Source organism: Carcharodon carcharias, chromosome 2 (genome assembly GCF_017639515.1).
Source record: "Carcharodon carcharias isolate sCarCar2 chromosome 2, sCarCar2.pri, whole genome shotgun sequence".
NCBI classification, from domain to species: domain Eukaryota; kingdom Metazoa; phylum Chordata; class Chondrichthyes; order Lamniformes; family Lamnidae; genus Carcharodon; species Carcharodon carcharias.
The window spans coordinates 175,352,900-175,367,690 of NC_054468.1; the positions used below are offsets into that span (position 1 = coordinate 175,352,900).

Genomic DNA, 14,791 nt, shown 5'->3' on the forward strand with positions numbered 1-14,791 from the left:
ACTGACGATTGTGTCTACTTTATTTTTCTATACTTGCCGCTTTGTCAGTTTGTCGATGTGTCATACACATGAGCATTTTTTTCCAGTGGGGTTAGAAATAGTTCGTATCAACTAATAAAAACCTTTTTAGTGGAGTATAGGTTCAGGGTAAGGCTTTTCAGTCTCCAAACAATGTTCTGCCATTCAACGACCAATCTCTGTCTCAACTTTATTACTGTCCTATGTTCCATTTCCTTTGGTATCCTACCAATACAAATATATGACCTCAGTCTTAAATTTAAACCGAGTACCAATATCCCCAGTCTTTCTCGAGGGTGGGGGTGGTGGGGGAGAGAGATTTCCAGATTTTTAACCACCTTTTGTGTGGGGAAAAATGCTGACTATTTCTGGAGGAAATAATTTTTCTTACCCCTTTTACTTCAAACAACTTAAATTAGATGCAGCCTCAGCTTTCTTTACTTGAGAAAATTTGAGCCAACTTCATGCAGCTGGTTTTCTTAATTTAACACTTAAACCCTGGGTATCATCCTGAGAAATCTGTACTGTAGTCCTTCCAAGGTCATTATATCCTTTGAGTCATGGTAGCCACATTTGAATGTAGAATTCCAGATGGCGATTGACCAAGGTTCTATGCAACTGAAGCATAACTTCATTGTATTCCATCTCTGTTGAGATGAAGACCAATATTCCATCAACCGTTGTTGTACCTGTGCACTAGCTTTTAGTGATCTGTGTATTTGGGTCTTTGTTCTTGGTTCTCACCAATAAAAAAAAATCCAAAGTGGACTTCACACTTTGCCCATATCAATCTCCATTTGCCACACTTTTGACAACTCATTTAATTTGTTCATATTACTTTGTAACTATATGTTCCTATCTGTATAATTTAGTGCCACCCGCAAACTTGGACATAAACTCTTTTTTTCCTTCATCCAAGTCATTGATGTATATGGTGAAAAGCTAAGTGCCAGTACAGACTCTGGGAAATGCTACTTGTCATATCTCAACAATCAGGGCGTTCTCTTTATCCACACACACACACACACACACACACACTTCCTTCCTGCCACCAATTTTTAACCCATGTTGCAACATTGCTTTCAATTCCCCACACACACACATTTTTGCTGATAATGTATTGTTCTGAACCTTATCAAGTGTCTTCTGGAAGTTGGCATGTAGACAACACCCATATACTCTCCCTCATCAACCATGTTAGTGGCCAATTTTTAAGCAATCAATTGGATTAGTCAGAATTGACTTAACCTTCAGAAACCCATGATGACTCTCTAATCATCTTGTAGTTTTCAAGTGTTAAGTCACTGTCCCTGAAGATGGATTCCAGTAACTTCCCCACATCTGATGTTAGACTGACGGGTCTGTGGCTACCTGATTTTCCTAGCCCCCGAGTGATAAATACTGGAGTGTCATTTGTAGTTTTTTAATCTGACAGACCAATTCCTGAAGCTTTGGAAAATTGTGACTAATAATTCTGCAATTTTGTTTTAATTTGTCTATCTTATGTATCACTGTTTTCTCTCTTACCAGAAACTTGTACTATTATCCATCAAGTTCCCAGTCTGCTGAGTTTTTATTTTTCCTTGTAATAATGTAAATCTTTTAGATACTGCATCTTACCTCACCTGTTCTGCATGGTTGCTTAACTGCACAAGTGGAGCTTTTGAGGATATAACTTGTATTGTGCCAGTTACTACTTTGAATTCTTGCATTGTTTGTAATTTACCCATACTGTGGTCAATTTATGTCACTTTCCTTTGAAATCTGTCTGTCTTCGGTTCAAAACCATGATTTGTGACTCTCCCTTCTTAAACTTAAGAACAAATTAATGATATGGTTATTGTTAGAAAATGTTTGAAATACCAAGTACATTGATCAACATTTTAAAGAGGAAAGGACAAGGTAATTTTTGAGTATGAACCCAAGTTTATTAGAACTTGGATTTAAAGTTATGTTTCAATGATACTGACTTGCACTAGTCCCTCCTGAAGTTGTTTAGTTCAAACATTAATCAGAATACCCTCAATTCATGTCATTTCACAGCTGCCACTGTGTCTCCATGGATTTGAATACTGGGACAGACGTGATAATGGATTTGTTTTATTTTGTGCATGAAGATTGTGCTCCTGTATTGTATATTGTAGACACATGTTATAATTATTTCATTTCAATAATTGATATAAAGTATCTGGGCCCAGATTTTCTTGACCCTTTAAAATTGTTTTGCAATCCCTACACCTCCCTCCTAATCTAAAATTGCTGAAACCCTTCCAGGAAAAAATATTTTTGATGTAGTGGCAAAATTAGAGTATGTGCCAAAAATTGAAAATGCAACATTTTCTGAGGATGCCTCACTTCTCTCTAGAAAATAAATCTCATGCTTTCAGTACTTATAAATCCTTTTACCATTAATACTGCAAACTGCATTTTGTGATCCTGGGATTTCAGGAACAGTTCCAGATTTGAACATTTATGGTGAACAACTGGCTTAGCAATTGAATGCAAGATCTGTCTCAACCACATAAGGCACTAATGAGTCGTACACTCCTGTGCCAACATTATTCACAGTTCCACGATCATCCTGGAATGCAGTGACAACCACTGGCTTCTATTCTCCATGCCAGAATATCTTCTGAAGCCCTTCTCTCCTGACTTTTCCTCTTCATTCGAACAACAGCTGTGATGTGCTCATGGACTTCTTGTCACTAAGACTGAGTCCGTTTATTCAGCTGCTTTTGCTCTTTATTTCCATTCTCCTAGCTCACTAGGTCACCTTCCCATAAGGTCCCCCATGCCTTAACCCTGAACTTGTAATTTCTGTGGCTTCTTATCTACATCTCCTCATGCCCTCTCCAAGCTTATCTTAACTGAGATACCCTCCTTTCCCCAACTCAATCAACCCTATTCTCACCAAACTGCTGATCGCCCAACTTCCCATCCTGATCCCTATGTTAGCTGCTACTGTTTACAGTTCCTCTCAAGTATACCCCCCATCTCTTCAAATCTGCTGTCAGTACTCTTCAAAAAACCCACCCTGGACCCTCTGTATTTGCAAACTACTGTTCCACCTCCAACCTCTCTTTCCTCTCCAAATCTCTTGAATGTGTTGGTCATCTCTAAATGTTACCCACCTTTCTTGCAACTTCATGTTTGAACCCTTTCAATCTGGTTTCTGCCCTGTCACAATAAATGACATTTTATGTGACTCTGAGACTATCTTCTCTCTCCTTCCAATCTGCCTGCCACCTTGGAGGTTGACTGCATTATCCTCCTCTAGCATCCCTCCATTGTTGTCCAGCTGGATGGGATGTCTCCCATGTAGTTCTTTTCTCTAGCTCCTACATGGTTATCTCGAGTCCTCCAATAATTTTTCCTTGGCATCCTCCTGTTTCTCATCTAAATGCTGCCCCTTTTGTGGCATCATCTGAAAACACATCAGGTGCCATATGTACGCTGATAACACCCAGCTTGACTTCACCACCCTATTTCTAAATCTGGCTGCTGTCTCAGACGTGTCATGCTGCTCGTCAGAGTTCCAATTCTGGATGAGGATACGTTTTCTTCAGATGAATACTGGGAACCCCTAAGCTGTTTTTGGTTCCTGTCACTGACTCCATCCTTCTCACAGGTCATTGTTTGAGACTTAACCATAGTTTTGCAAACTTGCTGGCCTATTTGACCCTGAGATGAGTTTCTGCCAGCACCTTTGCTTAATCACAAAGCACACCTACTTCTACCTCTGTGACATTGTCCATCTCCAACCCACCATCTCCACCCCACCTCAGCTGCTCTGCTGCTGAAACCCTCTTCCATGCCTGTGTTACCTTGATTTGACAATTCCAATGTTGTCCTGGCCGTTCTCCTATCTTTCACCCTCCATAAATTTGAGCTGATTCCAATCTGCTGCTTTACTGAAACTCATAAAAGGTCCCTTTCCCCCTGCTATTTTTGTGCTCATTGGCCTCACTGGGGAAACTTGCAGCTGAAGACTGTGTTCCGCTGCACCTCCAATCTAACTCGATTTCACGTGGGTGGGGCTATATTTAGGGCTGCTTTTAAACTATCAGCTTTTGTCAGATTGCTAGGTTGGCATATATGCATGTCATCTTTGGTGACACCATTGTTACGATCTGGTTAGGGACTGTTAGCATTTAAAAAGAAATCGGAATACATGTTTTAACTAATAAAACCACATCACAAGATTTCACTTTTTAAACAAGACAAACTTTATTCTATATAAAAGAATTAAATAAAGCAAATATGACTAAGTTAACATTATAGCTTCTAACTAGATGTTAAGCATTCAGGTTTGCTTCTTACTTCCCCCAAGAATTCTTTATAGACACATCAATCTTAAAAGTTATTTCCTTTTGAAGGGGCCATAAGTATGCCATAGTCCTCTGGAGAGTTCTCCAAATGTGTGCAATTTGCACCCATATGCAAATAAGACTGCAGTGGGGAAAGGCCACCATCTAAGGCCTTTCTGCTGCAGTCCACCGAGGGGCTGGTAATACTGTAGAACCCCATTGGCTGTATGCTTTTCAATGAATGTATATAGTAAATGCAATTGTATTGTGGCACCTCAGAGTTCAACATGTTGTATGGAGAAAAATTAAAAGTTATTACACTTTCCTTAATGTCAAATTTGAAATGGTTTGTAATGACCTTTTAAGTATTTTATGAATAAAGTATATTTTTGGGAAGAAAAGACTTTCAAGCGGTGTCAGGAGTCACCGTGAAATGCAAATTGTTGTTGATTTTCTCAATCATTCCCTCATCTCTGCTTTTGTCCTCTTTCCTAGCTGTTTTGCTATTTTGCATGTTTGGCATTCCCTCTGGTACAACCCAGATATTTGTGCTCTCAAGTACATGAGGCACAAATTTGTGTGCATTGAGCATGTAACCTATTTAGTTTCAATCACAGTTTGGTGTTTTTTTGGCCATTTTTTCACAAAGGATTTGGGAAAGTATTTTTTTAAAGCAAAATGTATTCACTTTGGGTATGGTCGGTACATGCTTGATGTGAATACCCGAAGGGACATGCTGTTTGATTTAATTTGCCAGCCTTTGGGACATAGGGCCTGTGTACCTAGCATCACACCAGCTCGGAAATTCATATACCACATTACTCACTTGTGATAAGCAGCGTGTATTTTTTGATGGGTGTTAAGACAGAAGGTCACCCAAGTGCTAATTTGCCTCAAGACACTAAACACACCACTTGTTAGCTTGTCTTGGTATTTGATAAATGCTGAAATTGTATTATAAACTCTTGGGCAAGTCTTCCTTTTTGGCCCTGAGCACAATGAGCAAAAATACATACAGAATCAAGCAGTGATTAGATCTTCAAACAGAAAACATTGAGGGAATGTTTTGACGAGGGCTAGAAAGAAAGTGCAGGAGAGACATGGGAACAGCAAAAGGCCATTTTGCCCCTCATCCCTGTGCCTTCATGGTTGATCCATGACCTAACTGTACCTGCCTTTGCCCCATATCCTTTAATACCTTTGGCTTGAAAAAGCCAGTGAAATTTCAGTTTCAAAATTGACAATTAATCTAACGTCAATTGCCATTTGTGGGAGAGCGTTCCAAATCTCCACTGCTGTGTGTAGAATTGTTCCCTGAATTCACTCTTGAAAGGCCTGACTGTAATTTTTAGACTGTTCTCTAGTCCTACACTCTCCAACCAGCAGAAATAGTTTTCCTCTTTACCCTATCTCTTCCCCTTAGAATCTCAAACTTCAATCAAATCACCCCTTAACCATCTAAATTCCAGGGAGAACAACCCTAGATGATGTAATTTCTCCTCATAATTTAACCCTTTGAGTCCAGGTATTAATTTGGTAAATCTATGCTGCACTCCTTCCCAAGACCAGTACCTCTTTCCGAAGGTGTGAAGCCCCAGAATTGCTTGCAATACTACAAGTGTGGTCGAATCAGGACTTTATATAGCTGAAACATGCCTTTTACCTCCTTGTATTTTATAGCTCTAGATATAAAGGCCAGCATTCCATTAGCCTTTTAAAATTATTTTCTGTATCTGTTCATGACATTTTAATGATCTGTGTGCCTGGGCCCCCAAATTTTTTGGACCTCTAGTGTTTCTAGTTTCCCACCATTTTAAAAAGTAGCCTGTTCTACCCTTTTTAGGTCCAAAGTGGATGACTTCACATTTGCCTATATTGAATTCAATTTGGTACAGTTTGGCCCATTCTTGTAATCTATTAATATATTGTTGTAATTTTATGGTTCCATCTATACTGCTGCCTATCTTTGCCATCGGCAGATTTGAATATGTGATATTCTATCCCATCATCCTAAGTCATTAATGAATATGGTGAATAGTTGAGGCCTTAACACAGATCCTTGTGGAATACCATTAGTCGCATTCTGTCCATTAGAGTACCTTTTGATTATTCCTACTCTCTTGTTCCCTGCCGCTCAACCAATTTCCTACGTAGCTATTTTGGTTAAGTCAAGCAAAATTACTCTCTGATATGGGAACTCCATCATATATTCTTTAGTGTTGCTGAAAAAAGATACGTTGGTGGAGCTTTTTGTCTTACACTCATCAGAACAATTTGCAAGAATGCCAAATGTAAAGGGAACAACAATTTATACTTCATGAGAAGAGTGCTGATTGTTTGGCAAGTGGACTCTGGTAGAGGCATTGCCATGGTGAATGCACCAGATAACTGATGACTGGTTAAGACATAGCCCTGGGTAATGAACCAGAGGATGGCCGTCATCTATTTTATTTAGTTGACAAAGGAGCAATGTGTGTCTTTCTGTCTCAAAGAACAGGGATCTACGTATTAGTATACGTAGCTTCTAGCACAAGTAAATGCGCCATACTGTAAGCTCGAATGATTATCTTAAATTGGTTGTCAGCGTAACTCTTAGTATACTCAGTTGTTTAGCAAATGTTGTCTAATTGTGGATTCACATCTAATGTTGCACACTATGTTTGGGGTTTTGCAAGCACGGCTGGTCAGGTATGTCAGTACATGCTTGTTGTGAGCACTGAAAGGACGTGCTGTTTGATATGACCTATGATCTGCCCGTCTTTGGGATGTAGGGCCTATGTACCTAGTATCACACCGGCACTGAAATTCATATACCACGTTACTCACTTGTGATAAGCAGCGTATCTTGGCTTGGCCACAGCATCCTGTTAGTGGTGTTGCTACTGCATCGTAGGAGCATGAAGTGGCTTGCTCCATCTGTTACTTGAATTTTTGAGATACTTTATCCGTCCAGGGTGATCTGAGGTAGACTAGGCACTATTCAGGGCCAAAAGTGACGGTCTATGCTTGTTGCGTATTGTGCTGTGATCTGATCAGGGTAGCCATTATCTGCAGAGTGGTTTTGCTGCCGTGATCAGTCAAACCTGAGTCCACTTGCCAATCAATCAGCACACTCTTCTCATGAAGTATAATTCATTGTTCCTTTACATTTGGTATTCTTTTGAATTGTCCTGATGAGTGGGGGATGAAAAGCTTCGACAACATGTGTCTTTTCAGCAATGCTCAAGTTCCCTACTACCAAACGACTGAATGTGTTTGCATTAGGACTGACTGAATTAAGTGAGTATGATTGTAACTGTTATTCTGTATGTTTATTTTTTGTAAAATAAAGGAACTTAATGATCTGCATCTGACCTCATCTTGCCAATTGTTGTCTTGGTCCACTTTTGGGGAAAAAAGTGGAAAACTACATGTCAGAAAAACGAACATCCAGTTTGGATCACAAAGGAATATCATTGTTTGGCTGTTGACTTGCACTATTGTATGGTTAGATACTGTATGGGCACACCCAGAAATATTAAGGTTCTCAGACTGTTTGTGGGATCGACTAGCACCACTGTATGAATGAATGTTGAAGGTAAAGTCCTGGACTTGTAATACCGTCCATCACTCAATCTGGCTGGACTATGTCAAATCCTGCTGGGATTTCTTTCCTCTGCCAAAACTGTTTATATCTGTTTATAACAAAACTGTAGGATTATCCTGGAGGATCATCATGGCTGCTTTTCTGTTCTACCAGTTGTTTTCTTAAACAACTTTCACCTGTCCACTCCATTTTCTCTAATGAGAAGCACGAGGAGCTCAAGCAACTCTTTGTCACCAAGATAAAGACCTTTGATTTGGCTGCCTATACTGCTTCCTCACCTCTGGCATACCTTAAACCCATTTTTCTTTCAAGTTTCTTTTCCTTCTTCCTCGGTACTCATTAAGCTGGTTTCATTTTTGAGACACATTGTCTTCTCCCTTAACCCATTTTCACATCTCCCATCTAATTTCCCTTCCTGGCCCTATGCTTGTTGATTGTGTAAATGGATCTATTGACTCTGTGCCTTTCAAAGCTGCATCATCAACATCCCAATCTTCAAAAAGGAATTCCTTTGTCCTTGCAAATTACTGCTCTTTCCCAGCTTCCCTTTCTTTTCTCCCAAGGCTTCTCGTGGGGGCGGGAGGGGGTCTCTGTTTAAATTCCTTGTGCTAGATTCCTTCTCTCACAGCTTTGAAACTACTTTAACTTTACAGAATAAAGTAAATAGTGCTAAGACGCTTCCATTAGTTGGCAAAATGGTAATAAGATGTCACACATCTAAGATAATTGCAAAAAGAATGAAAGGTGGGGGTGTTTAGACAAATATTCACAACATGGCGGCGAATTAGAATTTGGAATTCTCTGTCACAGAATATTGTTGAAGCCGAGTATGTAAATTAGTGTGAAAGGAACTTGGATCAAGTTACTCTGCTTTTGATCTTAAAAAAATGAATTTAAGTGATGCTGCATTTTTATCCATACTATATTGGATAATGATTGAACTGATTCCCACAATAGAGTTTTTAAAAGCTTTTAAATTCAGTTCCACGTGAGATATAGCCACAGTGGACCGGTGGCTGATTTATGCAGGTGACTTAATTACAGCCTCCATTTAATGTGCACAAAAGGACCAGTTTTGACTTCCATGAGGAAATGGTTATTTCAAAGGTTGAAGAATCTCCCTTCCCCAAGATGAGGCTTATGAATTGGTTCAAGCAGAGGGCTGTTGGAGCACGGAGTGTTTTGCCACAGACAGTAGTTGAGGCAGAGATAATAGCACCTATTTAAGGGAAAACTGGATAAATATTTGAAGCAGAGGAAGGTACAAGTTTACGGGGAGAGGAATGGGAAGAAATATGCCTCTGTGTGCAAATCTTTAGAGTGCCTCTGGAGAGAATAGACTTTAATGCTATCAGTTTCAGGTAGCTCATGCTTGAAATCAGGGACCTTTCAATAAGGGTTCTAAGCAACTGCACTCAACAACTGTGGTGCATCAATTTATAGTTCAATGGGACCCTTCAATCTCTTGCATTAGTTTGTTTGTTAGAGGTTTCTATCACTGGTAAGTAATCATCAGTTGAAGGTTGTCTTTATAGAGATTACGTTTTAAGGTGTGAGTGTCAACTAATACTTTTGGCAAGTGGGTGAAAATTATTTTTTAGATACACTTACTTTGTTGTATTGGTGCTTCTTTGATTCATTTGTTTTAAGTTCTGACATCTGTTTGGGCCTTACCCATTAGTCGTGTTTGGAGGAACAAATGCTTAGATTTAGAAACCAGTCTGCTAGGACTTCAGGTAATTACAGAGATTTTAATCAGGATCTAATCCTGCCGTAGTGCTTGTTGTATAATTATTTTTGTCACTAGATATTGAGACTGGTATTCTATAGGAAAAAATAATTGCACATAAGTGCTGAGTCTCTTAGCAAGACACTGATGTCCTGGAGAAACAAGGCAGCTCGGTCAGCAGTTTCCTGATTTCCAGGTTTAATTACATTTGTACAGTCACCATAAGTTACTGTCTGATTTACTCTTTACTCAGACTAATGGTGAATGCTGGTAGCCTCTCTGTTATTTTTACCTGGAAAATCTAATGCAAGATGTTCTTTTCAGACAGAATCTAAGGTTGGAAGGAAAAAAATCTGCCATTCTCTATAGTACAAAATTAAACACACACCCATCACTATGTTTTCTGAAATTCTAGTAATATACTAGTCTTGTACATAGCAATCTTTGTTCCTTAAAAGATACTTTTAGTAAAATGCCTTGTCCTAGTATATTTATTCTGTCATAATCCTTAACTTTGTAACGTCAGCTTTGAATACTTGGGTGGCAACTCTTAAGGTGGAATGTACAGGAGAGAGGTGACATCTAACATTTTCTGACTTCAATTTAATGTTCTTGCTTTATTCATTCAGCTCTGGAAAATGGACTTCACTGAGGCATACTCTAATACATGTTCAGCTGCTGGTTTTGCTGCAAGAAAAGGAAATGTAGAACTTTTGAAGGCTTTGATTCAAAAAGGTCATAGTCTTGATATTGCAGACAACCGTGGTTGGTGTCCAATCCATGAAGCCGCAACTCACAAATCTTTGAGATGTTTGAGGCTTTTAATACATGCAGGTACTGTAAACTACTATACAGTTATTATTGAAATAAGACCTGTCCCTGTCACCTAAACCCTGAGCCTTACTAATTGCTTACACATTACAGTTGTAGTAATTGTCTCAGTTTGTGATATCCTAGTAAAAATTGACAGTTATTGTAAGTTTTAAAAGGGGGATTTAATAAATTCAAATTTGATTTAATTTAGTTGCAGGCAGCCTAATTACTGGATCCCATATTAACCTTTTAAACTGTTTGAGTTTGACAAAGATATAACCATCAGGCAAAGACTCAGACACTGAATTAGCAAATAATACCAAAGTTTATTGAACATAAGCCAAATAAAACAACAATACACTTATCAATTAACTAAAGACTTATCACTTAAATAATAGGAAGAAAATAAAAGTATGCTTATCAACCAAACCCTACAAACTTGATCCCTGTGCTGACAGGAAGCTTCCTCTGTCCTGGAGGATATCAATTATCCCAACCCTTTGCGCCGACAAGTATTCGCCTCCTAAAGGCGAAGGAAACTGCACTATCCGGGGCCCACATCAAGAGCAATTCTGTCTCTGTCCCTAGGCCCAGTGTTACACTCTTCATCTCCGTGCTGACAGGAGTTTTCCCTTCTGTTCCCAGAGATTAAACTAGTTTCCCTTCACTTAGTGTACATGCCAAGATGGTTCTCATAACCCCTTTTTATACCTAAGAACACACATCATTCCACCTTAGCCAATGTTACTGGAAGTGGCTAATTGATCAATTATGTTGTAAAGGTTCTGGCTAATTGCGCATATTGCCTTAAACTTAAGACAATGGGTTTGCTTCAAACTTTGTTCCTTACCTTAAGACTTACAGGCAACCCATTGATCAAACTAAGGCTGACTCAGTCAAGGCCAGTGCGTTCCTGATGCAGTAAGATCCCATGGAGTTCAGGCCTTCTCTTTCCCAGACTCTGTGACAGTAGTTTTAATCATTACACACGAATATTAATGGAAAAATACAGAAATCTAACTTAATTGATTATTAACTACTTATCCATCAATTACAGGGTAATTGAAGCACTTCCTTCTGATATAATCATCCAAAGCTAGTCGGTGACTACTTCATAGTACTATGTTAAGTTAGCTTGTTTCAATAAGTCTTGCAATATCAATATGGCTTCTTTTCTGTTCACGTTAGTACAAAATGGCGGAATTAAGCAAGCACACTAAATCCTACTGAAGTAAAATTTAAAATCTAGGCTGGTTTACAGTATGTACACCATTGTTTGTGATCAGTCATTTTGTACAAAAATCATGTCCAGGCTGTGCTATTTTTTACGATCCTAGAAGCCTTTTGTAAGAAGGCAGAATGTTGTAGGATAGCACTTTCCATCGAAATCAAATTAGGCAAACAGACACTTTTTCCTTGACTAAATAAAAGTAGCTGCAAACTATTTTCGTTAAAATGTAAAATAGTCTAATAATTGCATATCACTTAATGGCAATACCATGGTGGTATTCACAGTGGAGCGCGCACACGCTTAACTGTCTCATTTTTCTTTTGTGTTGCTGTTTCTTTGCTTCTGACTCTTTTTTTTGCCCTCTCTCCCATTCTCCCTCTCTCTGTTTCTGTGTCCTGTCCTCTTGATGGATGATTCTGTTGACATCCAGGTGCCGATGGACACTTGGCTCATGACCAGAAAGTTCCATTTCCCTTTTATGGACTCACCCTCACCAGACTCCCCCAGAATGTTGTCTGGCACCTTGGCCCTCATTATCAGGGTCACCCTGGCCTCCCTCCCACTCATCAACTCCCCCTCCCAGTAAGCATTTCATCCTTTCATTGTATATTCCCCATTTGCCTGGATGAGTGCAGCTCCCACAGCACTCAAGAAGCTTGAAACTGTCCAGGACAAAGCAGCCCGCTTGATTGGCATCACATCCTCAAATATTTACTCCCTCTACCACCGACGCACAGTAGTAGCAGTGTGTACCATCTACAAGATGCACTGCAGGAATTTACCAAGGCTCCTTAGACAGCATCTTCCAAACCCATGACCTCTACTATCTAGAAGGACGAGGGAAGCAGATAGATGGGAACACCAACACCTGGAAGTTTCTCTCCAAGTCACCCACCATCCTGACTTGGAAATATATCGCTGTTCCTTTACTGTCGCTGGGTCAAAATCCTGGAATTCTCTTCCTAACAGCTCTGTGAGTGTACCTACACCACTTGGACTGCAGCGGTTCAAGAAGGCAGCTCACCACCACCACCTCAAGGAAGACTAGGATGGGCAATAAATGCTGGCCCAGCCAGCGAAGCCCACATTCCCTGAATGAATAAATAAAATTTCCACACCTCACACCACTCTTTCCATATCCTTGTTGTTTATAGCACCTCTGCGTCAACTTCTTCCTATTTATTTTCCTGAGTGCCTACTGAGTGATTTTCATACTTGGTGATTTAAACATACCCGCATCTTCCTAAGTGTGTCTCCTGTAACCTTTCTCTTCTTCAATCTGCCCTTGAAATAAATTATCAGACCCCATTTCCTTTGGCATCCTTGATCTTGCCCTTGTCCTCTCTGCACCCAAAATCTTGATCATTGACTAGGCAACCTGTGATCACTTCCTTATTTCACTTACTGCCTGCATAGATCTATTCCCTTCCATTCCCACTATTCTTACCACCTGGCCACAAGAAAAACAAATTCTTCCCTAACTGCCTCAAAGCTCCCTTTGAAATTCCCAATTTTCATGACTAGTCCATCAGCCATCACAGCAGCTTTGTTGCTGTCAGTATCCTTGATCGTTCCCTCATCACAGCCTGCACCACCCTTGATTCTAGCAAATCAATCACTATTTCCCCACCTCTGTCACTCCCCTGATTCAGCTCCTTTTACTGCTCCAAGTCAACAGAATGCAAGCTCACATGCCTAAGGCACATCTGGCTTAGACATCAATCATCAGATCTAACTTGGCCACACCATAAAATATTGTGCTTCATCCCCACTTCTCAAAATCACCTACTTGATCATCCTGAGAAGATGAATCTTGCCCCACTTTTTCATAACTACCTCAACTCAGTTGCCAGATATGAGAAGGTTATAGACCTCTGACTTTTAAGATTGATATCACCTGTGCAGCACCCTTTGCTGCTTCCTCCTCTTATTGCTGCCTACATTAACATTGGACCCCATGGGCTACATTTTCCCCCCGTTGTGGGGGGAAGAGCAGTCGCGGGTGGGCTTCCGGCGCGCTGCCATTTTACGTGGGCGGGCCAATTAAGGCCTGCCCAGTGTGACGTCTGCCAGGAAGTGCTACGCTCTCCCTGTGTGTGGGGGTAGGGGGGGGTCCCCTGCGGCATTTTACGCGTCGGTGAGCAGGCCCCACCCCCGCTCACCGACTGGAAGATACAGCCCCACCTTTTTTCAGTTTTCTGCTTATCTCTTCCCAGTTCTTTCAAATCTCATCCTTTAAACCTACCCCCTCACCTTTTAACCTATTCAACTCCCTTTTCTGGCTCCCATACTAACTGACATTGTTAATGGTTTCCTTTCCTTCAAAACTACTATTGTGTCCTTTAACTTCAACCTGCTCACCCTTTCAAATTGCCAACCAATCTCTAAAATTCCTTTCGTCTCCTTAGTTTCTCAAATGTAATAGTGGCTCTGAGCTCTTTACTCATTGCTCCCAAAACTCCTTTGTTAAAAACTCTGCTCTTTGCTACAATTCCATGTTCCTCTCCAGATACTGTCTTACAATAAACAAGATGAGTTGTAAATTTGTCACCCTGTTTGACTCTGACCTGAACTTTAAAACCACACCATTTGTGTCATAATTATTTTCACCTGCTCAATATTGCTAACCTCTGCCTCAGCCTCTCTGCTGTTGAAACTCTTTATAGTGGCTTTGTCATCTTCAGATTCAATTATGCTTATAGCTGTCTCACTGGCCTCACACTTTCCATCTTCCATAAACTATGATTTGATCAAAACTTTGCCAAATGTACTCTACTCCAGTTTTTGCTCCCACTGTCCCCAACACAGTAAAAATTATAATTCTTGCCCTTGATTAAAAATTCCTCCATCTTTATGCTGTCCTCCACTCCACACCATGTCTGCATTTACCTCCATCCCAATATGTCTTCCTCAATGGCTTCTTCCTTTGACTGCAGCTTTCTGCGCACTTGACCTTCCCACCGCCACTCCCCAACCAGGCAATTGCTAGTAGAGCTTTCAGCCATCTTGAAACTCCCTCCTTAAATGTCTTCATGTCCCTGTCCCCTTAAAATTGTAACTTTGATGCAGTCGCAGCTATGTGTACCATCTACAAGATGTACTGCAGC

The 14,791-nt window shown here is 40.2% G+C and overlaps 1 protein-coding gene across 7 annotated transcripts in view; it reads left to right on the forward strand.

Annotated features, from left to right (window-relative positions):
* The window catches only part of asb3 (ankyrin repeat and SOCS box containing 3), a 100,081-nt gene that overhangs the window by 488 nt on the left and 84,802 nt on the right, over nt 1-14,791 (forward strand). For all 7 annotated transcript variants that reach the window (XM_041217453.1, XM_041217478.1, XM_041217440.1 and 4 more), the window contains exon 2: nt 10,270-10,474. In XM_041217453.1, coding sequence (XP_041073387.1) covers nt 10,279-10,474 — 196 coding nt within the window. In that variant the 5' untranslated portion in view covers nt 10,270-10,278. The remainder of the gene's footprint in view (nt 1-10,269; nt 10,475-14,791) is intronic.